A 27,613-nucleotide genomic window follows, 5' to 3' on the forward strand; every position below is an offset into this window, starting at 1 on the left:
AAAAAGATAAAAGATGACTCAATTGACTCAACCATACCTGGGAACTTTACAGCTACTTCTCCAGGTCGCCTCGGGAAAACTCTGGATAGCGGGAGCAGCACCCCATTCCCAGTTGCATGTCTGGCGACGTGAGTGGGACCGACCACCAACGTGTATTCTTTTTCTTATCAATTACAGAAGTTCTGAATTATAGTTTCAGGCTACTCGGCCAAAATACCATTCCGCAAATAAGAAGAAGAGCCGTAAATTCAGAATACAGAAATTCACATCTAAACTTTAATCTCTGTCTCTCGGCTATTCCAATGACTTGAGTGTCCTAAATTGCATATATTTTATATTTATTTTTGAACTTCCTTTCCAGGATGTGCTAGTCATGTTAAGCAGATGGGAGAATGCCTTAAAAAAGCCACACACAATTCAAAACATCAAATTTGTATCTGAAAGAAGGTACTGTTAAATTATTAGATTACAGAAGACAATTGTAAATGTCACACAAAAATAACAGGTTTAGGAAAATAGTTCCCAAATGCATTCAAGTTTCAGCTCCAAATGACATTAATAACACCAGGCAATAAATATATTTCTTCAATTCCAAATCCATCATCTTTTGATTTTATATGTACATATCCAGTCTTTAAAGACCAACACAAACTAAATCATGTTATGGATTATGAAATTGTTGTTGGATATACGGTACTTTAACATGGACTATTTCAATTTAGCAAATCCTGGCACAGGGGTCTATTGGCATACTGGTTACAAAACCAGGGAAAATCATTGCTTTCCCCGTTCTGACCTCTTCACTTTGTATGGCTGCCAGAATTCAATCAAATGCAAAGTGGGAATGGGTCTCGCCATTCCTATTAGTGTACATGTATCGGGGGTTTATTTTAATCATGTGGCTCCATTGGGTACACTGAACCAAACAATATAAATTTGGGGAAAGGGACAGATCTGCTTAAAATCAATGACCACGGCCCTGTTTATTGGATGAAAGGACAATTAATAAAGGCAACACAAAATATAACTGGTACTTGTGAGTGTAATAAAACCATTGTATGGACACATCACTGCACCAGCATAAACAGATTAAAAGAGAACGTCTACTTTCTAACTACAATCTGAATGTTTCACTGCCCTCCTCTTTACAAGCATACAAGAGTGGACGTCAAGGGAGAGCTGGTACCTTCTACCCTAGAAGGGCAGGTAAAAGCAAGCGCCTCCCCCCAACTAACATATGCACCAGGACACTTATTTCACTATCAAAGCCCCAGACCTCGCATCGTTACCTCATCTGGGTCCACAATATTCCTGCAGGGTCACACAACATGACTTTACATGACCCCGCAGCATTCCCGCCTGTGCAAGTGGCCCAGTCCAAATCTGACGGTCCCTCTTTGAAGAATTTTGGACCGTCTCTGGTGGGTTTTAATAACATCAGCTCATAGAGTTAAAACACAAGATGACATAGTACAAGTATGAGTAACAAGTACCTACACTTGCTCATGTGAATGTTTACAACCTAAAATTCATTAACATATCCGTACTGAAAATATTTTAGTATTCACTTCACGAGACACCTCACCCAAAGGCAGTAGGTAGGCCAGCAAAATGACTAAATATATGATATCTGACCAGACCTACTGCAGCCCTGCGGCTTCCAGCTCTCAGACAATGCGTGCAGCCCATGTATTTGATGGAGCTCCTTTTTGCTGTATAGCTTATCAGTGGGTTGGGTTTTACCAATAATTTAGGCTCATGCAGTCTTGAGTCCTTACATGGCAGAAATAAGGTAGAACTTTGTTGTATGGTTAACAGTAAGCAGGGTAAACAAGCCCCCTGGACACCTCTTTCACTTGGCTCCTGCCATGATCTTGAGGTACTGAAGAGCATTATGGGCAGCGTTGGCACGAGCTGCATCACGGGATGTGGCAGAGCCATGGCATACAGTCGTAGGCTGAGTAGAGAGTTCCACAAGACATTGATACTTTCCACTCAGGCTGGGTTCATCTAGAAAAACAAGGAGACACATAAAACATGAGGGTTTGACAGATATCTATAGATGTGATATTTTCAATTCAACTTCCTGGTATCCTTACCAATATCCAGGTAGCTTATCACGAAACTCTGTTCCTCTGAGAGATCCTGAAGAAGGCTGCAGAAAGCAGAGTTTAACAAGTTCAGCGGATGATTCTTTAGGTGCAGGATCTTCTCCCCGGTGGAGTTCCGTAAAGAGTCCCAAGTGCATGATCCGCCCCGACCTCTGCTTCCATCCAGTTTACTACCGCCTGTGCTCTACAACAGATAATAAATCATATATTAGACTTTGACATTAACAGCTACAGGCAATCTTAACCACCTTATACATTCCCAGATAATTACCATGCAAAACTGATCCTCCTCAGGCTCTACATCCCCTGTGTCGCGGTGCTCTGGGGGAACCTTGTGAATCTGAAGTAGCATCTTGGCGGCTGCGTTTCTCTTTGCCAACTTCTTGGATGTCCCGCTGCCTGGAGGGCAAAATAAAGCATTGTTATCTTACTGTTCAAGGGCACTTTACTACGTTAAAAAAAAACAAAAAAAAAAAACTCTTGCAGACTGACAGATTTTGTTGGAAAGAATAACGAGTTGGCATATACCGAAGGTCCAACCCCAGTGAGCTTCTGCTGGTAGCTTGGGCAGCCCTGCACAAAGCATGCTTAAATCTCGATGCTTGATCACTTTACAGATTTAACTATGCATTATGCAGGGGTGATTCAGCCTCCCTGCAGAGAAATTCGCCAGTGGTCCATTATAATGAAACTGTATAACACGGTCAAGATACGGCACACATATGTTTAATTATACAGAGCCTGGCCATTACTCAAATTAAAAAGACAAATATCAATGAACATTTTCTACATGTTTAAGTGATTTAATGTAATAACCACTGCTGTAAAGGGCAGAGAAATGAAAAGTTTATTTGTATATCCAAATGCTGTATATTTCTCCCACAGCCAAGTCTCAGGAGGAAATGGATTTATTTTATGGCTACGGCAGCCATTGTAACAGGCCCTATAAATTCTACAGTCGTGAAAGCGTGAACGCGATTCTCCGAAGGATAACGCACCATTCAGCTTTATTTGATTAAGACTGTCTCTGTGATTTCATGCATACATCAAGATTTTTTCCTTTACCACAGAGCGTTTTAATCTAATCCAGTGCATCAGCAACTCTCCACCAAGGGTCTGATTCATGAAGTATGCAAATCCTTCAAGCCTTGCCATTTAAAGTGAAAATGTCAACTAGAGACCGAGGTCTGTTTTCATACATACATATAGTTATATATACATACTGCAGGGGAAATTGTTGATCAATAAATATTTGTAACTCTGGTCATTGATACTTCTGCTCTTGGACCTCTCCGCAGCCTTTGTTACAAATGACCATCCCCTCCAACCCCTTTCCTGGTTTAAATCCCACCTCTCTGCTCTTCTCCATCTATACCTCTTCACTTGGACAACTCATATCTTTCTTTGATTTCCAACACCACCTATACACAGATGACACTGCCATATCTAGATCTGCCCTCCCAATCTTTCGTCCTCTCTTCTAACTCATTGTGGATGGTGTTGCATTACATGAAGCTCTTTATCTCGAAGACTGAGTTTATGGTAATACCAATACATGCGCACTGTCTGCAATTCCTGACATCTCTATCTCTGTTGACAACTTAATTATCCAACCAACAAATAAGTTCACTGCCTTGGTGTCACACTTGGCTCTGCTCTCTCCTTCATCCCTCACACCCAGTCCCTCATCAGTGGCTTCCCATACCCTTCAGAATCAAATTCAAACTTCTGACCCTGACCTATAAAGCCCATAACAACTCCACATATCCTTATATCTCTAACCTACTATCAAAGTACACCCCTAACCTCCCCCTCTTCCTTCCGTTTGTGACCTTCATCTTTTACTCGCATTACCTCTTCCCACTCTCGTATCAAGGAGTTCACCCGTGCTGTAGCCTTCTCTGGGATTCCCTTCCCTGTTCTGTCAGAATTTCACCCTCACATTTCAAAAGCTCTCCAAAAACCCACTTTTTTGAGCAGCGTACAAGCGTTCCTCATAACACTCTCAGCCCAACATCCTGCCTAAGCCATATGAACAACCAGCAACCTCGACAGCTCCTCCTGATTCAACCAACCTCATCCAAGCAGTCCTCTTCTACAGTTTCACTAGATTGTAAACTCGCAAGAGATTGTAAAGAGCTACATAATCTGCTTGGGCTATATAAATAAATGTAATGTAATTTATACCACAACACAGATAGATAGATAGATAGATAGATAGATAGATAGATAGATAGATAGATAGATAGATAGATAGATAGATTGATTAAAGGACCAACCAAACTCTTCTTGCAGGAACAAGTTCTTACTACTAGTAAAAAAAACTTTGGTAAATATACCATTTACGTCTGAGATGATCAAATCCAAGGGTTCAGTAAAAGGATATAACAGCGCACAGATATAGACATATAGCAATTTCTTAATATTAAATTGTAGTTTGCCCATTAAGGAATATTATGTCCTCTAAGGACTTTGGTGTTTGGAGAAGTTAAGGCTTGAGATAGGTTTAACACCATTCAAAGTCAAATAAGCATCATGTAAAGTACACACCATCGCTTACACCCACACGGCACTACACAATCAACAAAACAAGGTACAATTAATGTCAAAGTCTTAAAAAGACTGAGACTAATTTCTGTAGTCATACCAATCTCTAGGAACCTTTCCACACGGCATGTCATGGTGAACTCCTTCCGATGTGCGGGGCCAGACTCTTGGGTCACTGTATATTCAGGCAGCCTCCAGCCTTTCTGCACTACTAGCTCCTAGAAAGAAAAAACACATGCAAAATGTGTAAAGAAGACACACTTATGCCTGGTGTATAAGATCCTAGAAGGATGCAGGAGAGGTAAACAGAAAGAGAAGAACCCAAGACATACCTGTAAGGCTCCTACTGGGTTACACTCTGACTGCTGTGCCGTCAGAGGCGGTTTTATGTCTACTGTGGGAGTCCTAAACAAAAGAAATGGTAAAATAAATTAATAACATTGCTGCAAAAGAATAATACAAAAATTGGATGTGCAGACAAATGGCATAAGCCAGATAGCCGTACCATCTCCTGTTTGTGTGGCACAGCCTAAATGAAAAGCAAGAAAACATATACAACAGATCTGTATGCTAGCCAGGAACATTATAGGTATTGTTCCAAGCTACTTTATGGGGACATCAATAATCTCTCTAAATATCATCAATAAATTTCCCTAAACCGTATATTCGTTTGATTGAAGCGTCCAGAACTGTTTGTTCTGATATTTGTCGTAAAAGCGCTTACCCAAGCAGTCTACCATATTAAAGCTGACTTTGGAGAAACCCTAGCCATTATATATCTATGTTAAATCTATACATTTCAAAAATGGGAAATAAGACTTCAAGCCACTGAGCAAGGAAAACAGTTGAGATTAATGTGAGAAGGGAGAAGCAGGCAGGGAAAGAAATTAAATCAATCGCTTGAGCTTTCTCTGTACTCCATATTTATTTTTCAGTTGCTTGTTCTACAGGAAAGAGAAGCCGTCCCTTTCTGTGCTTTAAAAGGTATTACAGTCTCGTATACAACGGTTTTATAATGAATTCTTTTTAATAAACTTTTATATGCATTTTCATCTGTTAAACAAAGTCAAAAAAAGGAAGCCATTGCGTAAATCAGAGGACAAATTACCAAACAGAGAATATACTTGAGAAACATTTAACCTTGCCAGTTAAATGCCATGTCAAGCATAATATTCCTGTATGAATCGGTATGTTGGCCCTGCATAATGCATACTTACATGAATGACATAAAATGGTTTGCATGGCAAAAAAAAAAAACTCAAAACCCCAAGGCGGCTTAAACATAACACTTGCCCAAAGCTCTCATCAGTTCATAGTGGCTTTGAGGACACAGCATTAATGTTTGTATATCAGAAACAACATATAGAATGGAATTACTACAAGGTATTCATTCAGAACAGCAAACTTATACCTGCTGGGTAAAGCGGGGGAAGAGAGCTCTGTGATTTCCTTTTGCTCTGAAGGGGATTCCACAGAGAACATTGCACTTAAAGAAAATGAAAAATGCAGTTATTAATTTTTCCACAAACATGACTATTTTTTATTATCTTACAGAAGTTTCTGGAAAACACGACAAGCAAAAGGCATGGTGGGGCACAGAAATCCCTTGCACTTAGAATTAAGCAGTACAGTCAAGCCAGGTCAAGCCAAGGCCTGTTTTACCCTCAGAAATGTTGTGGCCCCCACAAATAAGGTTAACAATGTACACCTTTTGCCTCGACTGCCCACAACAACATATGCACGTTCACGCATACACACTGCTGTCAGCAGGACAGTTACATATTTCAGCAGACCCCTACCAGTCACATCATTTGACAAAGCGCGACATGGGAGAAAAAATAAAAATGCGGCAGTCACCTGTTTTCCTCATCAGTTGCTCCCAACATGTGCTCTCCTCTGAGAAGAGTCATCGCCACTTCTGCTGCCTTGTGTTTTGCTGCCTTCTTGCTTGGTCCTTGTCCTGTTAACAGAAAAGACAAAGAGATCAACACGTATGGATACAGACTTCCACACAAGGACTGTTAACGGGAAAGTTCAGGTACCCGAGAGACAGACGGGAAAGCACTTCGGAGATAGACAGAGACAAATACATGCAAAGACATAAACAGCTTGCAGCACCGAGAGATCGTTTGACATTTCTGGATGGAGTCATTGCCTTATCACCTCAATTTTTTACTTTAATTTGTAAGAACAGCACTGATGATAGATCTTGGCGTGAATAGGACACTTTTGTGGAACTCTCTCAATATGGAAGATGAGTGTGATATTACAGTAAAGCCCTGTAAAACACTGCCTCATAGAGCAGCCACAAAGAACCCTTCCAATTCTTCAAACATAAAGAATCCTCCATGCCAGACATTTAATGCCTTAGCCTCCACCCCACATTTAAATGTGCCAGGTACAAAAGAATGGGATAAAGCGGGCCCAGGGTCCTACAGAAGATGGGTCTAAGAATGGCCAGTCAACCCAACGTTGGGAGAAGGCAATTAAGCATTAACTGTTGCTTGAAAGAGGGTTATGAGATTTATATAAAACGTAGACTGTAGCTTCCTTTCACGGACTTTCAGTCTCTCCAAGACAGAACGGAGGCTATGTAAACGTAACAGTGAATCAGTGACACGGGCCATTTCACCTCTAAAACTGGACGAAGCAGGGCACTGACCGGTGCAGTTGATGTCTCCAACAGATACGCGAAAAGTGAAGTTGGGTTGGTGGGCTTGTCCTTCAGCCTTCAGTAGATCATATACAGGGGTCTTTCCTATCCGAGTCCCATACTCCTGTAGTAAGCTGATTGGTGTCTTCCCAGGACTCGAAGAAAGCATCTGCTCTATGCTGGATTGAAAACAAGATCCACAGTTAATGGAGCTGTGCCTGTTGCCACTTACTAAAGGTTAAACAGTCAACAAGCGCAGAAGCACACACCAGTAAATTAGCTGCGTTATCTATAGCAACATCATACAGGGTCTGATACCTACATTCAGAAAGTGTAACCAACCAACCTAAACAAGGTATATCCATAGACTTAAGTAATAGGCATAAGTAAGTTAAGCACCAGCATTGACTTAATATGGGTGTGAATTGACCCTGCATACAACTTATTTAAACTTTGTTTAAGAGGCGAAGATGACTTTTGTTGAAAACAGTTGTACCTGGTCTTAAACCATAGGTGGCGCTATGACACAAGCATCGGGTTTGGACCGCTATTAAGCTGCGAGAGACCTAATAGCAGAATAAAGAAATATTCCTGCATGCGCAACAAACCCAGCATGGCATTATGGCACTGATATGTATTTTATCACATGTAACATACGAAAGACCTGTATGGCTAAACATTGCCCTCGAATGCTGCAACCAGGCTGCAAAAACAAACTCAAAACATCTGAAATGAAGGCTGAAGTCAAACTGCCTTTTTTGTATGATTACTAACAAGTGGCCGTTTAATCTATACCTGCATAGTGTTCTGCTGAGCAAAAAAATAAAAAGTTATACAGAAAAGGGGAGTGCACAATCTAGAAAACAAAAGACAAACCCATTCATATTACCAAGGTAGAATAACGACCAATACACAAAAAAGCAAGCATTCAGCACACGCAGAGCGAATACCGCTCAAACACCTAAGGGATAAACATTAGGGATTCCATAACACTATATGGCCAGAAACCGGCCTCTATGTCACAGTACGAGGAGTTTGGAGAGCCCTATCTCATTAGTATTCCTTACCAAGGTGCTGAACCAGTGGGACTGCATTTGAACCCAAACGAGACTCCCAAGGCACTCCTTTCCGGATATTCTCTCTCTAATTTGCAGGTTCCGACCATACCTTCGGGTTGAGCAGCCCCTCCTGCCACACAGGTGCCTCAATAATGGTGTCCAGACAAGGCTTGCTCGATAGCCTCATTTGGTTTAAATGCAGTGCAGTCCCACTGATTCAGCTGCTCAGTAAAGAACATCGCTACGAAAAATGAGATAGGACTCGCCAAACTTGGGGTGCTGTGACGCAGTGGCAACGGTGGAAACACGTCCTCTGGAGCGATGAATCACTTCACTGGAAATCTGATGGATGAATCTGGTTTGTCCCACATAATTTAAGCATAAAACCTTTTCCCCTTAAGCATAAAATGTAGCGATGTGTACAGTATTGCACGTTACTTTTATCTGCCGTCGTCAGTCATGTTATCTTTAGTTTCTTTCCGTGCTCAAACTACATACTGAGCCGATTCATTATGCATTAATGTTAAAGAGGTCAGTTTCTCCATAAACATTCATTAGTCGGGTGATTAAGACTGAGCCATGCTGTTTACTTTTGGCAGTATGATAAGCTATGTATTTTTAAGTGTTAAGTAGATCAGGCTTAACGAAAACGGCAAAGTCATGTGATGGCTAGACGACTGGGTCAGAGCATCTCCAAAACTGCAGCTCTTGTGGGGTGCTCCTGGTCTGCAGTGGTCAGTACCACAAGTGATTCACGGTGAACCAGCGAAAGGGTCATGGGCGGCCAAGGCTCATTAACACACGTAGGGGAAGAAGGCTGGCCCATGTGGTCAAATCCAACAGATGAGCTACTGTAGCTCAAATTGCTGAAAAAGTTAATGCCGGTTCTGATAGAAAGGTGTTGCAGTTTGTTGCCTATGCTGACCACTGCCAAAACCACCTACAACGGTCACGTGTGCATTAGAACCGGACCAACGGAGGAAGAGAAGAAGGTAGTCTGGTCTGATGAATCACATTTTCTTTTACATCACGTGGATGGCTGGTGCGTCGCTTACCTGGAGAACACATAGCATCAGGATGCACTATGGGAACAAGGTGCAGTGTGATGCTTTGGGCAATGTTCTGCTGGGAAACTTTGGGTCCTGCCACTCAAGTGAATGTTACTTTGACACGTGCCACCTACCTAAGCATTCTTGCAGACCATGTACTCGGTATTCCCTGCTGTCATTGGCCTCTTTCAGCAGGATAATGCTCCCTACCACAAAGCAAAAATGGCTCAGGAACAGTTTGAGGAACACAACAACAAGTTCAAGGTGTTGGCTTGGTCTCCAGATTCCCCAGATCTCAATTCAATCGAGCATCTGTGGGATGTGCTGGACAAACAAGTCCGATCCATGGAGACCCCACCTCGCAACTTAAAGGATCTGCTGCTAATGTCTTGGTGCCATATACCAGCACACCTTCAGAGGTCTAGTGGAGTCCGTGCCTTGAAGGGTCAGGGCTGAAAAGGCAAAAGGGGGACCTACACAATATCAGGCAGGTGAGCATAATGTTATGGACAATCAGTTTAAATTTATGCAAAAAATGTTAACGCACTGAAACAGATAAGAGGGGTACGATTAACGCTTTACTCAAGAGATTCTGCGGCTTTATGCTGTAACGTGACTGAAGAAGAGATCTAAGTTGTCTCTGATGCTCACACTCCAACCTCATTCAGTTAGCCCAGAAAGGCATCATCTCAACCCTACTTGTCTCAAGCAAAGGAACATTTCAGGGAGCAGCGTGCATTTCAATGAGAAACTCTTCACTATAAGAACCGCCGCAGGTGTGCGTATTTCCAGAAGCAGCCTGCAACTTTAATACTCAGGAGGAGCGCACACCTTTCGGGGAACATCCCTTAAACCTGTCACCAGGACATGCATGTCGGGGAACACCATGTGACTGCGGGGAATGGACTGGCTTCCCCCGTGGCCTGTCAAACTCAGTACTCTTCACACATTACAGACATTAAAAGCGTTACTGCATTCGGTGGAAATAAAGTACACAATAGACATGCCTTTACCGCAGGTGTATATGGTAGAGCATGTACATATAGGTGCAGAAATAAGAGGCCAGCTCCCTACTACAAAGAATTTGAGGCAGAGAAGAACCAATTGGCGCATTCGGTTTGGTCCTTGGCCTAGTCTTACATCCAGGAGAACCGTATGCCCGTAATCCGTATTAGCCAATAGGAGGGGCAGTATTGGTGCTCACACTGTGTTTTAGTCACAGTAACCCCTTCATGACCTGACCGGTGTGGCTCCTGCACTCACTCAGGGTGTGATGGTGCGACGCACACTGAAGGCTGTCACTACACCGCGGGTAATTAAAACACACACAAGTAGTAGTCATTGGCTACATCAGTAAAATAATAACGCCAGATCACGTGAACAGAGAGCCTTGCTAGCGTAATCTCGGCTACCATTCTCTTTTCTAGCGCAGGCCAAGATGAGGACCACGGATTCTCGTACCTGGGACACCCGGAGCACGTCTGGTTCCCACAGCCCTCGTTCTCGCTCATTCCCTCCTGCTCTATGCTTCCCAACGACAATGGCTGGGGAGGGAAGCATGGCTCAGAGAGTTGAACCATTACTTCGCTGGGCATGATGGGAGTTGTAGTGCCCTCCCCACATCCCTTCACGTCCGTTTGGCTCTGTTGACTACATTTCCCCTGTCACCCTTCCGGAAGACACTAGACACGCCGCAGCAGCTAATCAGACCCCGCCTCGGCTTGTGCTATTGGCTGCGCGCAACAGCGACAGGAAAGGGGTGTAACCATGTGATCTTGACGTCTTCATTTTTCTTAAAAGGAAAACTGTCAAAGACCGCCTACGGTTCCACGCGGCGCTGTGTATTGATTTTGATTGGTTGCAGCGAGGACACGCCGTCAATATGAATGCATCTGATTGGTTGAAACCCATTCCACGGGCGGTTGTTAAAAGAAAAATGAGCCCGCCCTCTACTGCGGCTGAGCGGTAGCACTGGACGGACTTGATTCTTTCCCTGACAGGGGGCGGGGTCTGAGGCAGCTGCTGAACATGGAAGGTTTCCTGCAGAAGTGGACCAATTACCTGTCAGGTATATAACCTGTAATGGGGCAACATGTGGGCTGCGCTGGATCATATCACTGGCATGAATGTAACCGCGGCGGATTATTACCGTATTTGATTTAGGTGCCTGCAGGTCTTAAATGTATTACACCAGTATAGCGAATTAGGCATCAGCAATAACATGATTGGAGCTGTGTGTGTGTGTGTGTTCTGCTTGATAAAGTTTTTCAAACTGATAACACCTAATAATATATTGTCTTGTTTCAAATTGTTCCCAAACCACTCTAATATAAAGCAATAGTGATGTGTGTATAAATAATACCACCCCCTTTACTATTGTTCCACAGCGTGTCTTAGGAACATAATACGTTGTTGGTAAGCCTCTCCGTTAGCGCTAGGGTTAAATTACATTCATTTATATGGCGCCTGCTCATTCGGTAGCGGTGTTACAATAGAGGAAGGTGAAACTATTTAACAGACAATTTAAAAGTGATGGCAACATTTAGAAAAATATAGATGTGGTCTGGAAAAAATGGCATGGCATCCCTAGTCAGCACTAGGCTATGTGCCAGTGATGTATTCGGAAATCGGTCTGCAGAACAGAGAGCCCCCACTACTCAATGGGCCGGTTAAAAAGGACATCACTGATCTCCCCAACTGGCCCATTAACACAATGGAGGGCTGTATTGAGTTGTCCTCCATTGCTTCTTCTGCTCTACGCTACGTGAGAGGGGCGCCGGTATACAGCGTCATGTCCCAGCGACCAGAAATAAGGACATCGGTATGAAGGAGGAGACAGGCAGCACCGAAGGCAAATACATCACTGGCCGGTGGCATGTACTGGACACAGAACCCAGCTGCTATGAGGAATGTACTGGCCGTCCAAGCGCTAATAGCCAGAGCAGCTGCTTGACTTACGTCTAGAGGCAGCCGGACGTGAAGAAACATACAAAAAATGGCAGTGGCTTCTTACCAGAACTGCTCCATGTCAGGAGATCTGACAAAACAAATTGTTACTGACTTCTCAATATAACCTATAAAACAAAACAACAAGCTCCTAAAAATGACGGCCGTCTCAGACATACGTTAGGAGGACTCAAAATGTCAGCAGGTCCTGTATGTATGTATTAATGGAGTATGTAACTCGTGTTCCCATGAATGATGTTGGTCTCTGAAGGTTATGTTTAACTTTGGCGATACAGACCTATAAAAAAGTACATTTCTTTTTTGCTTTTACAGCCACTCCTTTTATTTAAACAGAGACTCTTATCACGTCTTACTAACAAGAAATGTATTACCGGTATATGTATGGAAGCTCACAGGATATATATATATATATGTGTGTGTGTGTGTGTGTGTGTGTTTCGGTCACATGACTCCTGCTTGCCATGCACAGAAATGGATATTACACACTGGTACCAGAAAGGTTGATCGTTTCTTTTTGGTGGACCAACACTCCTATAGAACAAGATGTAAGTGATTAAGCTTTGAAGACCTTAGAGTCTTTTATTCACACACACACACACACACACACACACACACACACACACACGCATATAGAATCAGATGTATCTGAACAATGGACCTCCTAGGACTGATTACATGGCTCTTCTCCAATGATTGTTTTGGCCCACTAAGAGACACAACAAACTTCTAAAGACACTGTTGAACATGTTGTCTTGTTAATGCACATTTAGGTCTCCTTTCAAAATAACAAAACCTTGCAAATAGGAATCGTAGTCAATTATCAACATCATAGATGGCTGGTTGTCTCAAACTGGTTGTATCACATTGCTTACTGACACTCATCCATCAACCTTTCTCAAATATGAAGTTCTCATCATGCTGTAGAACACATCCAGGAGTTGCTGGAGGATGACATAACTCTGTAAACACCACCCTTATTCATAGGGCCAATCAGAAGGTGTTAATTGGCACTTATGGTAAGGCTCTCATGTTCCTAAAGCTCATTTAACATTTAGGATCAGCCCCTATTATACAACTGTCACGTACCAGGAAATCACATAATATATGCAGTAAATAGGTCATATACTATCTTTTTTTTTCTTTTAATTCTCCACAGGCTGGCAACCGCGTTACTTTGTGTTGGACAGAGGTATCTTGTCTTACTACGACTCACAGGAAGATGTTGGCAAAGCAAGCAAAGGCAGCATAAAAATGGCGGTGTGCGAGATACAAGGTTGGGGACTGTTCCTGTGGCATTATGATTTTGGACCCATTCTGGGTCATCCTGTTTTTGTAATTCACTGGCTTTGTGAATGACTTTTATTTACTATATATTATATATATATATATATATATATATCCACTCTTGCCCTCCGCACACAAATCTTCTTTTAGCAGTTGTACTAATGAGCTGTGACAGCGTGGTCCCTTCTTTGCCCCTCTCATTATGTTTGCTTTTTTTGCCACGCAGTGCATCACTCTGATAGCTGTCGGATGGACCTTATCATTCCGAGGGAACAATGCTTCTACCTGCGGGCAGAGAGTGTTGCTGAAAGGCAGAGGTGGCTTGTGGCCCTGGGGTCTGCCAAAGCTTGTCTAGGGGACAGTACAGCTCAAAAAACAAAAGGTTTGTGACCATCTCATGTGGTATCTCAGCTTCTAAAAGTTGCTGCTGGCGCTTTAACATTGTTGATATCCTACATTGATCTCAAGGGATGTGACCCCTTCTGGCTCCATCAGAAGCTGGCTCCTAGAAATACCTGTCTGGCTTCCATATCCAACAAAGTTGTCCTTACCGGTGCAATGTGATGGTTGCCCCTAATACCAATATACTTTTCAGCTGTGAAAAGCCTTGCTGAGAGGTGGAGAATGCATTTCACCTCGAGAGTGGGGTTTCCAAATATACATTTGTTCCTGGGTAGAATGCCGCCATCATTTTCTTTTCCAGAAATACTCTCCAACAAAGAAACTCTAGGCCGGAAATTATCAGAGATGAGACTGTTCTGCGATCTTCTCATGCAACAGGTGATAGAAATCCAATCAACAGTGAGTCCAGGAGCTGCTCCTGACATAGAGGTAAAGCAGCTCTTCGTATCTCTGTTTGTCGTTTAAAACATTATTAAGGGAATGATTGTGTTGAATGTTGTGTATATTATCCCAGGTGCTAAATCATTGAAGTGTACTGAGAATTCTTATTCAGCAGAGTCAGCTTTGCATGTTGCGTGACACTTTGCATACACTTGTATTTAAAGGATTACCAAAGGCGTGTGATCTTACTTTACTAATAGATGACTTTTCCCCTACAACTACTGAATTTTGCATAGAAAATAAATGGTGAAAAGGTTGAGAATAGCACTGAAACGCAGCTTTAGAAGGTTTCACAACCAGGCTGCAATACAGGGCTGCATTGAGATGTATGACCTAAGTCAGTTGTGAGTTGAGTCTACTGCAATCTCTGTGATACTACGCCCACCTATGTGTTACGTTTTAAACGCCTTTTCAAGGGGACACCGCTAATTTCAGGATACCCATCAGCTGTATGTACCATACAATGACATTAAATTAGGTTGCATTTTACCCACTGAGACTCTTGCAATAGCCAAGAAAAGGTCTTTCTGAGAAATGAGAAATCTGACCAAAAATACCAATATTCCGAATGCACGTTTTCTGTCATTGGTTTTCTTGGCAAAGAATAGGGTTGACAAGCTACCCCAAACATTGTGTTGATTATTGGGGGCCAAACGCTAGGCCTTTGCAGCCATATCTGCTTATACATCAATAGACTGGAGAATATTCTTGAGCAGTGGCAATAACCCTCCTTACAGATGATAATGTCCTGCTGGTATGAGGTTGTGCATCAAATGCAGCAATATGCGATGGGTCAGTAAACCCAGTCATTATACAGTTTTTGCCTGTATACCATTATTATCCAAAGCACTTTATTTTCCTTGCACGTGTCTGGTGTCTTACTACAGGCCACCACATGGACCATGGTCACATTTTATAATAATCTAAGTATTAATGTAAATAAATTGGCTTTTGCGATAGAAGTTCTATTAAATATGATTGAATATTACAACGCTTCCTGGTTATGGTAGGTACATGTGTAATGGGGAAATGTTTAATGCCAACGCACATTAACTCATGCACTTGGTGGACACCCTAGGAGAGCCGCTCCACCAGGGCCAACAGATTGACATGATGGTCAATATGGCATGTGGTATAAAAGAGAAGAAACTGCATAGACCTCCTTCAATTAATCAATAGACAAACCTCTACACATCGTGTTCATGTTTTAATTAATATATCAGCTTTTCAGTAGTAATTTCAATCTGCCCACCGTGAACCTCGCACAGATATTTGGGTGCTCTGTGTTTTGAAACATAGTAACAAATACTTGAAAATGACTTAAAACATTGTCAATCACTTTTTCTATGCACAACTTTTTTTTTAAAAAAAAAAGACATTTTCAGAAAATATTTTTCAGTCGCAATTATTAGCAATTACCGCATTTGCGCGATTATAAGACGACCCCCCCCCCAAAATTTGAATATTTATTTAGGAGAAAAAAGAAAAAGCCTGAATATATAAGAAAAGTTTTACTAGTAAATATTAATTCACATGTAAACTATTTTTTCATATTTAATAAAAACTATGATTGAGAAAAATGCATTTTTGTTTTTATTTGCTAATTTGCCCCCCAGATATGCCTTATACCCCCTTATATGCCACTCTGCCCTGCAGAAATGCCTTATACCCCGCTATATGCCCCTCTGCCTGCCTGATATGCCACTTTGCTGCCAGATATGCCCTATACCCCTCCTATATGCCACTCTGATATTACTTTTAACCCTCAATATGCAAGTCTGCCTCCCTGATATTCTTTTAACCCTCAATATGCCAGTCTGCCTCCCTGATATTCTTTTAACCCCCTATATGCTACTCTGCCTCCCTGATATTCTTTTTAACCCCCTATATGCCACTCTGCTTCCAGAAAGCCCTTATACCCCCCAGATGCCACTCTTACCCTCCCCCAACTTACCAGTGCTTCCCTAGACTTGTCACTGGGGCCGTGGTGGTGTAAAATGTGCTTGGAGGTTTAGGATATAATAGGTTTGCGTAGATTTGGAAGTTCGCAGACTATTTGCCTCCTCTGTTCGCAGAATCTCGGAGGAAACATGCTCCGAGCGATGAAGCACGATCTTTGTTTGTTTTTGCCATGTACCTGTATTAGAACTACTTGTAAGTTCCATGAATAGATGCTCTTGGAGGTAATATTGCAATGTGCCCCAAGCTCTTAATGAAAGGATTTTCAGCATTTTGATTCTGTGGGGTGATGAGATGAGAATATTATGGCTGTGAGGTTCACTTGAATATATGTAAACAGTCTTTTAGCTATATAATTACAATATAAGAAACTGATATGTGTCATGTGGAATAGATATTTTTGTATATATGTGTATATATATATATATATATATATATATATATATATATATTTGAAAGATAAGCCCGTAATGTGCGATGCATGCTAAGGAGAGAAGTGGCCCTGTTCTTGTCTTGCAGAAACTGAATGCTGCCTGCAGTGTGATGCACGGGACCTGCACTTACGTCTGTTCTACACTAGATGAGTGTATAAAGTTTGTGAACACCAATCCTCACCCGCAGAGCCAGGTTCCCCCGTTACCAGTCCTGCCAGAAGACATTGTTGGAACCAAACTCCCACAGACTCGAAAGGTATTAGTCTTAGTCTCAGAATCTGTAATGTTTGAAAAATGGAATTCTCACATCACCCTTTTTACAAATACAGATATTCCAAAAATGATGGTTCTGATTGTGATTTCTTTGCACACTTCTTTCATTTTCTACTGTATATTTTTTATCTTCCATCTTGTTTGCATTAAACAGTGTTATTATGAACCGCTATGTGGTGTCTTAGCCCACTACACCCATTGGGTGACATGAGCAAAGTGCCATTGTATTTAGTTGTGAACGCAAGAAGGAAATGTTCTGGGAACACCAGATGGATACTGTCAGTGCTAGTGCATGCGCACATATGCATAGCGCGGCCTTCTGTCATATAATAAACCCTTTGGTTTACAAATATGGATTATTGCCACTGTCCTTTTAACATTTTCCCTTTGTAATAGCCTTATGATTCCACTTTGTGGGATTCCTCACATTTTATTATATTAGGGCGACCTCAAAAGCAACCTCTTTAGATTTCATCTTAAATCTGGAAATGACATATACATTGTAATGCAATATTTTCATCTACTCTGGTTTCCTATGCACAGTACAAGCATTCAATAAACTGTATTACAAATACTTGCTTTTGGTGACATGTATATGTAGAGTTCCATGATAGGATTCAAGTTCTGCTGGGTTAGCTCTATCACATAAGCGCCACTTTTTGTTACATTTATTGATGAAATCTATAAAAAAAAAACTTTAATTAACACATTTTCTTATGTTTCAGGTGAAGCGCTCACTCAGTCATTCCTCAGTTCAGACACCCCAGAGGTGAGTGGGGACACATTGGAAATTGACATGTTTTTGGACCATCTGATGGAAACATCTTAATACATTTTGACAAAATATTTTTTGTTTTCATGGAAAAGTTATTTTTTTTAAATATAGTTTTTATGTTGGTTTCAAGAACCCACAAATACTTTCGGTTTGCATGGCATTATAATGTGAACATTGGTTGACCCATTTGGACCAAATTCTTCCAGTCTTAAAGTCTACTCATGCTGTTGAAATAGGAATGTAGGATGCTATCACAATTCTATTCATTATCCTATCCTGTTGGAGAAATCCACGCATGCCAACCAGCTAGCTTCCAACTATCTCCCTCCAGCCATAACTAATTATGTAGTTACATAAAGGTTGGCGAGCCACAGGTAGATATATCCCTGCAGATTATAATTATATACTTGCATGTCTCTTGTCCTTCCAGCGTCCCCCAGTCTCCACGACGAAGTGATGGAGTTACTGTTCTCTGGAACCTGGAGGAGATGGCAGTCCGGTCACGGACGCCATCCATCAATAATACATCCATCAAAGATAGTCCCGTGCCTGCCAACCACGTGGCTGACCAGGTAAGAACTGCTATATCTTTTACATTTACATACAACCCCCTACTCAGTCGGGGCAGTGTACAATAGTATGAGTGCCCCTTTAATGGTAGTTATCAATGTGATATCCTTGTTTTTTTTAACAACTTTGTGCTGGTAATAAAAGTCTTAAAGAGATGCTCTAGCCATCATATGTAATTCAATGTATGTTGTGTCCCACCTCGCATCCTGGGAATACCCTCATATGCATTGGCTCCTTTTCCCCACCCCCCACCTTTTTTCTGGGCCCCTCTCATGCCCAACTGTATCAATCGACCGAGCTTCCAAAAGCTTGTGAGAACCACAAGTTGTCTTTCTAGGCAGCAGCCCTGGTACCCTATATGTGTGCCTTTAATGTCGTGGGTATATACGTGAATGTAAAGTACATTCCCTAACTTCCCATATAAAAAGGCTAAATTTCTAAATGCAAAGCAGCACTTGTTTGTTCCTAGTTTTCTTTGGTATCTCAGTCTATAAGCCTTTCTTCACTTACTGATTTTATCTTTTATTTCATTACTTGAAGGAGGCCATAGCTGGAGTGTTGGTAGGTGCAATAGTAGTTTTTACTGGCCTGGGATTTGGTTTGGGGGGGTGGTACAAATTTGGTTTATATATCTTTTTTATTTTTTTAAACTAAGCTTTGCGTTTGATCTTCATAATAGAAGCAATTTCATGGGCCCTTAAATGTCGAGTTGTTCTTCACAACAGCTTTCAGCCCTATAACAATTGAAAGAAAGGTAATAACACAAAAGTGTTTCGGGGCTAGATTCAGGGTTTGAACAATGGCTGTGCTACTATAGGCCAAACTCTAAAGGACATTGTATGTATTTATTTTGCAGAAAGCCACGCCATGAGGCCAAAAGAAATACCAGCTTCCTCTAAGTATTTTTCCCAGAGAGGTCATTATAGATCAACATGTGCAATGTTTACATCCAGTCCTATTATGCCTGCCTTTTTTTAATGTTATTATATGTTATGGCATCCTACCTTCATTTTTCTGCCTGTATTTGATTATCAGGTGTTATCCTCCTGTATTTTGTAATCGTACAATCATTATTGCCAAAAGAATGTTTAATATAAGCATTTTTGGAATATAAAATAAAAGTATACTTTTGTATATTTTTTACACATGATTTGCATATTGTCTTCTTCAGACATTGAATGTCTAAATCCTTGCTAATGGTTGTCCTAGGCGTCTTACCGGTTATAAAGAAGAAGTCCAGACCCCCAAATGGCCAGAAGGCCAGTACTGTAAAGTAGTTGGTATCTTATTTCCCTTTTATCACACTTTGGCATTTGAAATATAGAATCACATCACAGTGTAATACTTTGGTCCAGGGAAGCCAAGACATAGCTCTCCTTGCGTCGTGGAAGTCCTATGTTGATTGAATACACTGTGGTGGCCTGACGACCGGGAGAGTTGAAGATCTAGCAGCTGTTCTTCTTGTTTGATATTCCTGATGAAGCCCATAGTGATGCAACCAGTTATTTACATTAATTTCAACAAAAAAATCTTGGAAGATTAAGGCCTCACCATTGAGTTTATCTGGAGATGGCATATGGTACAAATCAACAATATACCCAGCCATTCAAACCGTTACTTATAATGTGACATCTAAGAATTGGAAGGTAAGTTGCATTGTTTGTTCTGAAAGCAGATTTGCAATTATAAAAGTGCACGGTCATAAAGTTTACTTATATTTTACCTTTTACTACTCTTTTCAGATTTATTGAGGGGAGACGCATGAAGGACAATTAATGTTTATTACTCCTCTGACATAATGGCTGGAACTTACAAAGGTCTACTAAGGCCATGGCATCGTGCTGAGGCTATGGTTTAAAAAAACAAACAATAAAAGCATACTTCTTATACAAAATGTATATTTTCTTTTAGAATGCAGAGTGTAACATACTACAATTATATATAGTTAGACTCTGAAGTAGTGGTTGGCAACATCTTATGTTTCAAAACCATATTTAAAGTGCATAGAGCACCAAAGTTGCTCAATGCACTTAAACTGTACTGTCTGCAGTATCTGAAACAACCGATGATCCTCTATCTGCCACTAACCACAAGAACCACACAACAGGTAACAATCCACATTCTATACTTTTGTACGGATGACTTCGGACATTTGATGTGGTTTAAGACCGAGGATGGATCATTGGTTACACTGGTGGTAATTGTGTTATTCCTACAAAAGTAATTTTTCAGTTAAAGTTTGCCCAATAATCATTTTTTGTAGACGTAACCCAATTCTCTTCTTGTAGAGCAGAGGAGATATTCTTTATAGAGCAGATTTCTGGATCTTTGTATTTATGTTGTATTTATGTAATGTATAGTATCTCCTCTACCACCGAGAGAGACCCTAAATATTCCATAAAATACTGGATGATTATACGACGCTCAGCTCCTCAGCCTTGCAGAATAGAACCTTAGGTGTTAACAAGCATTGTTGTAGGCTGTGTTTGTGATGCAGGGTAAACTTTTAATGACCTGTTATCAAAAAGCAGTACTATGCGTTGGTTATAGCAGTTCTATACTGATAGGCAGCCTGCCCAAGACTCAGTTAGCCGTGTTTCCTTTTCTCGTATGTTTACATAGATATTAACATGGAAAACAACCCATTGGCCCATCCAATCTGCCCTTTTTAAATCACGGTTTCGCTTACTTTACTTTAGCTTTAGGGACATCCAACACTTACTTGGATTTTTTTTTCTGTACTACTTCTACTGGAGGTCTATTTCAGGTATCTACTACTACCCTTTCTGTAATGAAGAATAAGGCAGCATTTCACATCTGTGATACATATAACCAGTCCAGTGAGTGAGATCATGTGTCATTAAAGAATAACTCTACAGTTCTCCACTCCTAATGGGTTCTGGAACAGACAGCTGTATATATAAATGGAGTATCTCTTTCTCTCTCCACTCCTATATCCACTGAGGTCTTGCAGATTCATATTTGCTGTCCTCATTCTATGATCCCTCTGTAATCTATATGTGTCCTCAGTTGACTTCTTCTTCAAGCATCCAATAACCTCTCCTCTTACAGCGAGTTATTTATACATTCAGTGATACAAACTAACCCCATACAAAGATGCTAAACCCTTTGGCAAAGGAGAGAAAAGCACACGTGCCTTTGTTTTTAGCAAATACTTTTGTCAATTTGTCACTCTAACACTTTTTCTTTTCTTCCGAAGGTTTGGTGCGTCTTTGCTCACTAACTTCAGCCTCTCCCACCCATCTCCTGTCTTGAACTGGTTACATGTCTGTCCTCGATGACATCTTTAGCTATTGGGATTTCAAACTGTTTTCCTACACATTCAATATATGTCTGTGGCTCAACGCCCTCACCTAACTATTCATTATAAAGGACCGATGCTGGTGGGTTTATCTAGCAACAAGGGTTGAGCTGGCCCTGCATAATGCATTGTTTGAAGTGACTATACAGGGTCAACCAAACTTTTCCTATAGCAGAAACTCCTTTATAATGTCAACTCTCCCTTTAATGAATGGGCCCCATTGTGTTAATGCGAAAATATTAGTGTTATTGTCAGGGTTAAAGATGGGGCCCCTAAAAATATCTTGGGGACCCTAAAAAAGCCGGTCTTCAAGACTGGACTCTTATAATGAAGTTAGATTTGTAGGATTAAATGTTTCACTTTACTGCACATCACAATTTGGTAAATAAATATTCCCCGTTACCTCCCGCTCTTCCAACACCAACTGCAGCCAAACATCCATTGTGTGGTTCCCTATTACGACGAGGATTTGCAAACATTTCCCAAGATCATTGGAATCAAATGATAATGTATATAAGATAATCAAGCTGGTTTTATGTGAATCAGTTGATATTTTCCCATTTTTCTGCATAATCATTTACTCTTTCTCAAAAGAGAAGGGAGAGTGTCTTGGCAGGCATTAGACATGAGAGCTGAAGGTGTTTTCTGCTTCTGTTAACATTATGTCTCTATTACTGTTATAATTTCGTAAGTCTGTCATTTATATGCGTCACACTATCTCTGTAGGACACTGACTATAACACGCTTTAGTACAGATTAATTTTGTACTTTGGCTGTTTGTGCAACATTTTAATACAGTCCAATAAAGGAGACGGGATGGCAAAGAAAGGGGTCTAATTCTTCACTGTTTATTAGGAAGGGCCAACGCTAGCAAGTTTCTCCGGTGTGAAGGGTTAACTGGCCCTGTGCATTCCATGATTCAATGTGTAAGGCGTAAAAGAACTGAATTAATTATGCATTATACAGGACCAGCCAAGTGTGTCCTACAGTAGAAGCTCGCTAGAGTAGCCCTTCTTAATGTATTCGCTGGGGAAATTATTCTAGCAGGTACCCGGACCTGTAAAAGTTTGTCTCCCCATAATCCCCCTTGATAAAGTGTTTTTTTTGCTGGAAAGTCGGAAATATCTCACGGGTACTGCCTTGTGTTATTGTATTTCTTTAATGCCTTTTGTTGGCTTGATTAATCTGTGTACACTTACTAAGTAGTTTATTAGCAACTGTTATTTTACTTCATTTAATTACTAAATGCCTCTAATGTCTACTTCTTTGATAAAAATCCCGTCTGCCCCAAGAATTACACCACTGCAAGTTTATCTCTGAAATGAATCACATATATAATTATATTTTATAATTATATAATTATATTTTATTATTTTATAGCACTGTGAATGTTAATAGAAAATAGTAAAATAGTAAATAGTAAATATTAATAGTAAGATAACCCAGTGCACTACTATCTTGAAACACCAACATATAGAGGAAAATGCCCTTGCCATGAGTTGTGCTGTAACAGTCATACTTTCAGTCCTCTTATTATAAAGTATCTGGGCATCATTTACAATATGAGGTCATATTTTATTTACAAGTGGAGGGTCCACAGACCCCCACTATGACATGGTCCCCTCCCCATTATTACAACTGGCACATCTGGCTCCAAACCACTTAGACCATTAGCAATATTCACTGTGACTATCAGGTTACAAATGGCTCAGACCGGTGGGGGGCATCACCAAATTAACCCCTCCTAAGGAACTAACGCCTGATGTGTCAGCCAGGAAAATCCTCTTCTTGATTCTCATTAGAACTTTGCTGTAAACACATCTTCAGATCCCCCAATACCATCCTCAGATCATCCATTCACCCCAATACCATCCTCATATAATCCCAACATTCAACCAATACACATCCTCGGATTATTCAAACATTCGCCCCAATACACATCCTCAGACAAACATTCACCCCAATACCCATCCTCAGATCATCCAAACATTCACCCCAATACCCATCCTCAGATCATCCATTCACCCCAATAGTTCATATTCTGCCCTACTACTGATAAATTAAGCAGATTCTCCATTAAGTCTAATCTGGTTACAGACCCCTCCTTCCTCCTATTTACACACTGGATTTCACTATAGTCGGTCACAGACTCCTCTCCATTATCTCCTTGCGCTGCTGTCCTTGGTCCTGACCAGGGTTCATCAGCATCATGTACCAGTCTGGAGCTACGCTCAGGGCGTGGCCCACCTCCTTTGGGAAGTGAAGGAGAGTGGGAGGAGCTTCGCCTGTGCTCCTCCTCTATCTTCCATCAACAGAAGAAAGAACCTCCTCCTCCTTCCCACCCCCACAGCATCAGAGCGGTGCACCATAGCGCTCCTTCAGTCCCAAGGTGGGGGGGATAGCATTGAGGGTCGTGCAGGCTCCTCATCCCCATCCCCCTCATACCTCACTCAAGCTTTCCCAGAGACCACAATTAGCCAGATGGGGACTGGGCAGAAACTGTGACGGGAGATCAAGGGACCCTGGGGACTGGAGGCTCCTGCACTATTGTGTGAGGCTGAGAGACACTGAAAGGAGCAGGGGAGACAGGCTGAGACGTCGCTGGAAGACAGCTGTGATTGAGGTGAGTGTTCATGAGATGCTGCATGTTGAAGAATGGATGTCTGTCTCGGTATCTGCCACCTATGTGGGCCAAAGCTTATAGAACAGCGAAGGGCAGGCTGCTGAGAAGATGTTTATGGGGCTATTACTCCATTATTCCATCCATAGGCTTCTCGAGGATCTAAGCTGCAGCGATCGGTGGTCTCAGGTTGTTACAGGCCTTTTCTATATGTCAGTGTGGGAGTGCTATATATATATATATATATATATATATATATATATATATATATATATATATATATATATATTTACAGCCCTTTCCCCTATAGAAATAATGCACAGCTTGTTTATAAACATCTGCCCGATAGTCTATTTTTAACATTCTGCTTACAGGCATTAGTATTATAAGAAGCAGAGAGAGAAGCTGTATAGGCAAACACGAATCACTGCAACATTAAAAGAGACGTAAGGAAAACACAATCACGAGGTGAAACATTATAAGTCTCCCTAAAGAATTGAGGAGGGGGTGGCTAAATCAATTGAGACATTGAGTAGGTAGTGATATGGTAAGATGGACTCACAGGAGACCATCCAAGATGGCAGGACACTGGCATGGAAGCACCTAGATAGACTGGTGTACTGTATAGGAAATAAGTGGTGGGCTTGTTAGTGACACTTAGATTGATGCACTGCTTAGGGTAAGGAATATTGTTACTATATTAGTGAAAGCAAGAAATGGAAGGGATAAGCACTGGGGGGAGGGGTATAAACTATGTGTTTTATTAGATTAACAAACAGAATGATGACTTGGATGCACGATCCATAAAATACAGAGAGGAAGGTCAAAGTAAAAACACAGAAAGATGGATGGGTTTACGGTTAAGCGATGATCTGGGAAGCTGTATCTTTCTGTGCAGGTTTGAGTTGGCTGGTGCTGCAATACCAGGTTCTGTCTGAGGGAGGCAGTAGAGACTCAGCATAAAATCAGGGGGTGTGGTAACGCATAGCCTCCATACATCAGTATGCCTGGATCTGTCCATCTGGTGTGTGTGTGTGTGTGCTGCACATGTGTGTGTCCTGCACATGTATGTGTAATTACCAATGTAAATGCAAACGCATGTCTCTGCCTGCATATCCACACACATGCAGTTTACATGTGGGCACCTATGCATGTCTTCAGATTTGTGTTTATATGCTGTGCTCATCCTTATGTATATTTGTTTCTGGAAACATATAAGTTCTTATACCAAGGCTACAATATGTATATGTACACAACATGTGTATTAATGATCACTAATCGGTGGGATGCCAGCTTGGACTAAATCTCCCATCATGCTGATCTAACCAAAAGCATCATGGATGTTGTAGTTCCCAGCAGCTGGGGTATGTAAGGATGCTTATCCCTGCTGTTGATTGTGTACATGTTTGGATGAATTACTAGTAAACAGGCAGCCGGCTTGAAATATAAAAAAAAATATATCTAACATTAATGCAGTGTGTCTTAGCAAAGGTTGGCTGCAAATGATGAGAGTTGCATTTCATAGCAGCTGGAAAGCGACAGGTTACATATCCCTGTTTGAGTCTGTATGTAAAGTTCTGTAATGTAAAGAATGCTAATGACTAACCTTAGTTGGACTGGCGGGATTTCCATTTTCAGATAATATGCTACAATGTATTGTTATTATTCCCCAGGCCTTTACTGAAACTTTGTAAATTTAATTGGTTCAGCAATGTCGTTATACATGGAGCGGAAATTATTATTATTTATTGATGTATATATCACCATCATGTTCTGCAGCGCAGTACAATGGGATAATATTGAGTTCAAGGGTTGAACTGTACACACTTTCATATGGATGTTGTGTACTCTTATGTACACAGTACGTTGTCTTTGTGAAAACCACGTGCAAGTTGTATACTTCGACCGGTCTGTTTACTACGTTTTTTGTGTATGCAATGCTGACAGTGTTCTTTTTGTGTGAATGCATAAGGATGATGGTACTTTGTCTAGCAGTTCATATAGATATTGGCATGTGCATTGTGTCTAAATTGTGGTCTCTGTGGAGCTGGTAATTTATATGTATTTATTTGTCCAGAGGCAGAAATACTGAGCACTTACTGTCTTGGATCAATGTTAATCGATTATTAGTAAGAAAACATTACGCGACACACAATATGAAAGACCATAAGGGCCTAAAACATACGAGAGGAGGATCTTCCTTGGTCGATAGTGTGACGCTAAACTGTGCTTTACCGTGGACATCTCTTATTCTATGTCTACGCTGGTGGTTAGTTTCAGCTTCAATCTGTCAATGAAATCAAAGCTGTAATGGCGGGAAGATCATCCAGGTTTTGTCCAAGTATTGATGAACTACAAGTCTTATGATCCTTAATTGGACTCATCAGTTGGAGATATACTGCCTGAGGTGTTCCCGTTTTCGGGTTTTTAATGTCTTACAATACAATGGAGGTGGTCCACCATTTGGCTTTTAATATTTTATTTTTGCTTATAGAAATAATATAGTCAAAGGCCAGTGGCCAAGAACATGGTATACATGTAATATATATGTTCTTACAGTAGCATGTCTGGTTGGAATGATGGCCAGTCTAGGCCTGGGATGAAAAATTCTTATACTGCCTTGTGGTCAAAAGTAGAATGTATCTATCTTAACCACCCAGGGTGACCATCTGGCTCAGGTCTGTGGGGAACTGGACTTCATTACCACATAAGAATTGCCAAAAAGTATACTTAAAGTGTGGTGTTTGAGTTTGGAACGTAACCGTTGTATCACATGACTGCCAACAACGGCGATCTCCAGATTAGCAGATAAACAAAGTTTGTTGGAAAAAAGGAGGAATAATAAATGGTAGATGACTAAAAAAAGAGCGGGAAAATAATGTAATTAGAGGGAAGCGGGAAGAAACGTAAAATGGCCAACCAACTCTATTTTCCCGGGCAATTTTTGTTTTCTCCTTGGTGGGGGACAGAATGCAAAGCTTTGCTCAGGCCTAGAACAACCAAAAGCCTAAATTCACCCCGTCAAAGAGTAACATATCTTCTGGGGCCTGGGATAGTTTGTTACCAATTGCAAGAGATTATGTAATTTAACAATTTCTTTAGTGAGGATGTTTTTCCGCATTTTTACATCATGTTTCCTTAACCATAA

General features: G+C 41.1%; 3 protein-coding genes across 6 annotated transcripts in view; 2 read left to right on the forward strand and 1 right to left on the reverse strand.

Moving 5' to 3' along the window:
• Nucleotides 1–1,392: 1,392 nt before the first annotated feature.
• Nucleotides 1,393–11,076, reverse strand: TARBP2 (TARBP2 subunit of RISC loading complex). 3 transcript variants are annotated; one of them, XM_053456202.1, is made up of 9 exons: nucleotides 10,880–11,076; nucleotides 7,321–7,490; nucleotides 6,516–6,618; nucleotides 6,070–6,144; nucleotides 4,991–5,063; nucleotides 4,759–4,876; nucleotides 2,383–2,510; nucleotides 2,100–2,295; nucleotides 1,393–2,010 (listed from the first exon to the last, which is right to left on the reverse strand). In XM_053456202.1, the coding sequence occupies exons 1-9, from the start codon at nucleotides 11,011–11,013 to the stop codon at nucleotides 1,853–1,855; spliced, it is 1,155 nt and encodes a 384-aa protein (XP_053312177.1). In that variant the 5' UTR covers nucleotides 11,014–11,076; the 3' UTR covers nucleotides 1,393–1,852. The 3 variants fall into 3 exon arrangements, with proteins under 3 accessions (XP_053312177.1, XP_053312176.1, XP_053312178.1); XM_053456201.1 differs by having other exon boundaries at nucleotides 7,291–7,490; XM_053456203.1 differs by having other exon boundaries at nucleotides 7,291–7,485; nucleotides 10,880–11,018.
• A 304-nt stretch (nucleotides 11,077–11,380) lies between these two features.
• Nucleotides 11,381–19,668, forward strand: LOC128473980 (pleckstrin homology domain-containing family A member 3-like; the record flags this gene model as incomplete). Its single annotated transcript, XM_053456211.1, has 8 exons — nucleotides 11,381–11,486; nucleotides 13,542–13,658; nucleotides 13,896–14,051; nucleotides 14,373–14,500; nucleotides 16,991–17,161; nucleotides 17,904–17,947; nucleotides 18,384–18,525; nucleotides 19,380–19,668. Coding segments are annotated over 8 exons (879 nt in total), but the record flags the coding sequence as incomplete, so codon positions are not given.
• Nucleotides 19,669–24,343: 4,675 nt separating this feature from the next.
• MAP3K12 (mitogen-activated protein kinase kinase kinase 12) overlaps nucleotides 24,344–27,613 on the forward strand; it is a 41,282-nt gene continuing 38,012 nt past the window's right edge. For both annotated transcript variants that reach the window (XM_053456187.1, XM_053456188.1), the window contains exon 1: nucleotides 24,344–24,468. The gene's annotated coding sequence lies outside the window, so the exon portion shown is untranslated. The remainder of the gene's footprint in view (nucleotides 24,469–27,613) is intronic.

The sequence above is a fragment of the Spea bombifrons genome, chromosome 2 (genome assembly GCF_027358695.1).
Source record: "Spea bombifrons isolate aSpeBom1 chromosome 2, aSpeBom1.2.pri, whole genome shotgun sequence".
Classification (NCBI taxonomy): Eukaryota; Metazoa; Chordata; class Amphibia; order Anura; family Pelobatidae; genus Spea; species Spea bombifrons.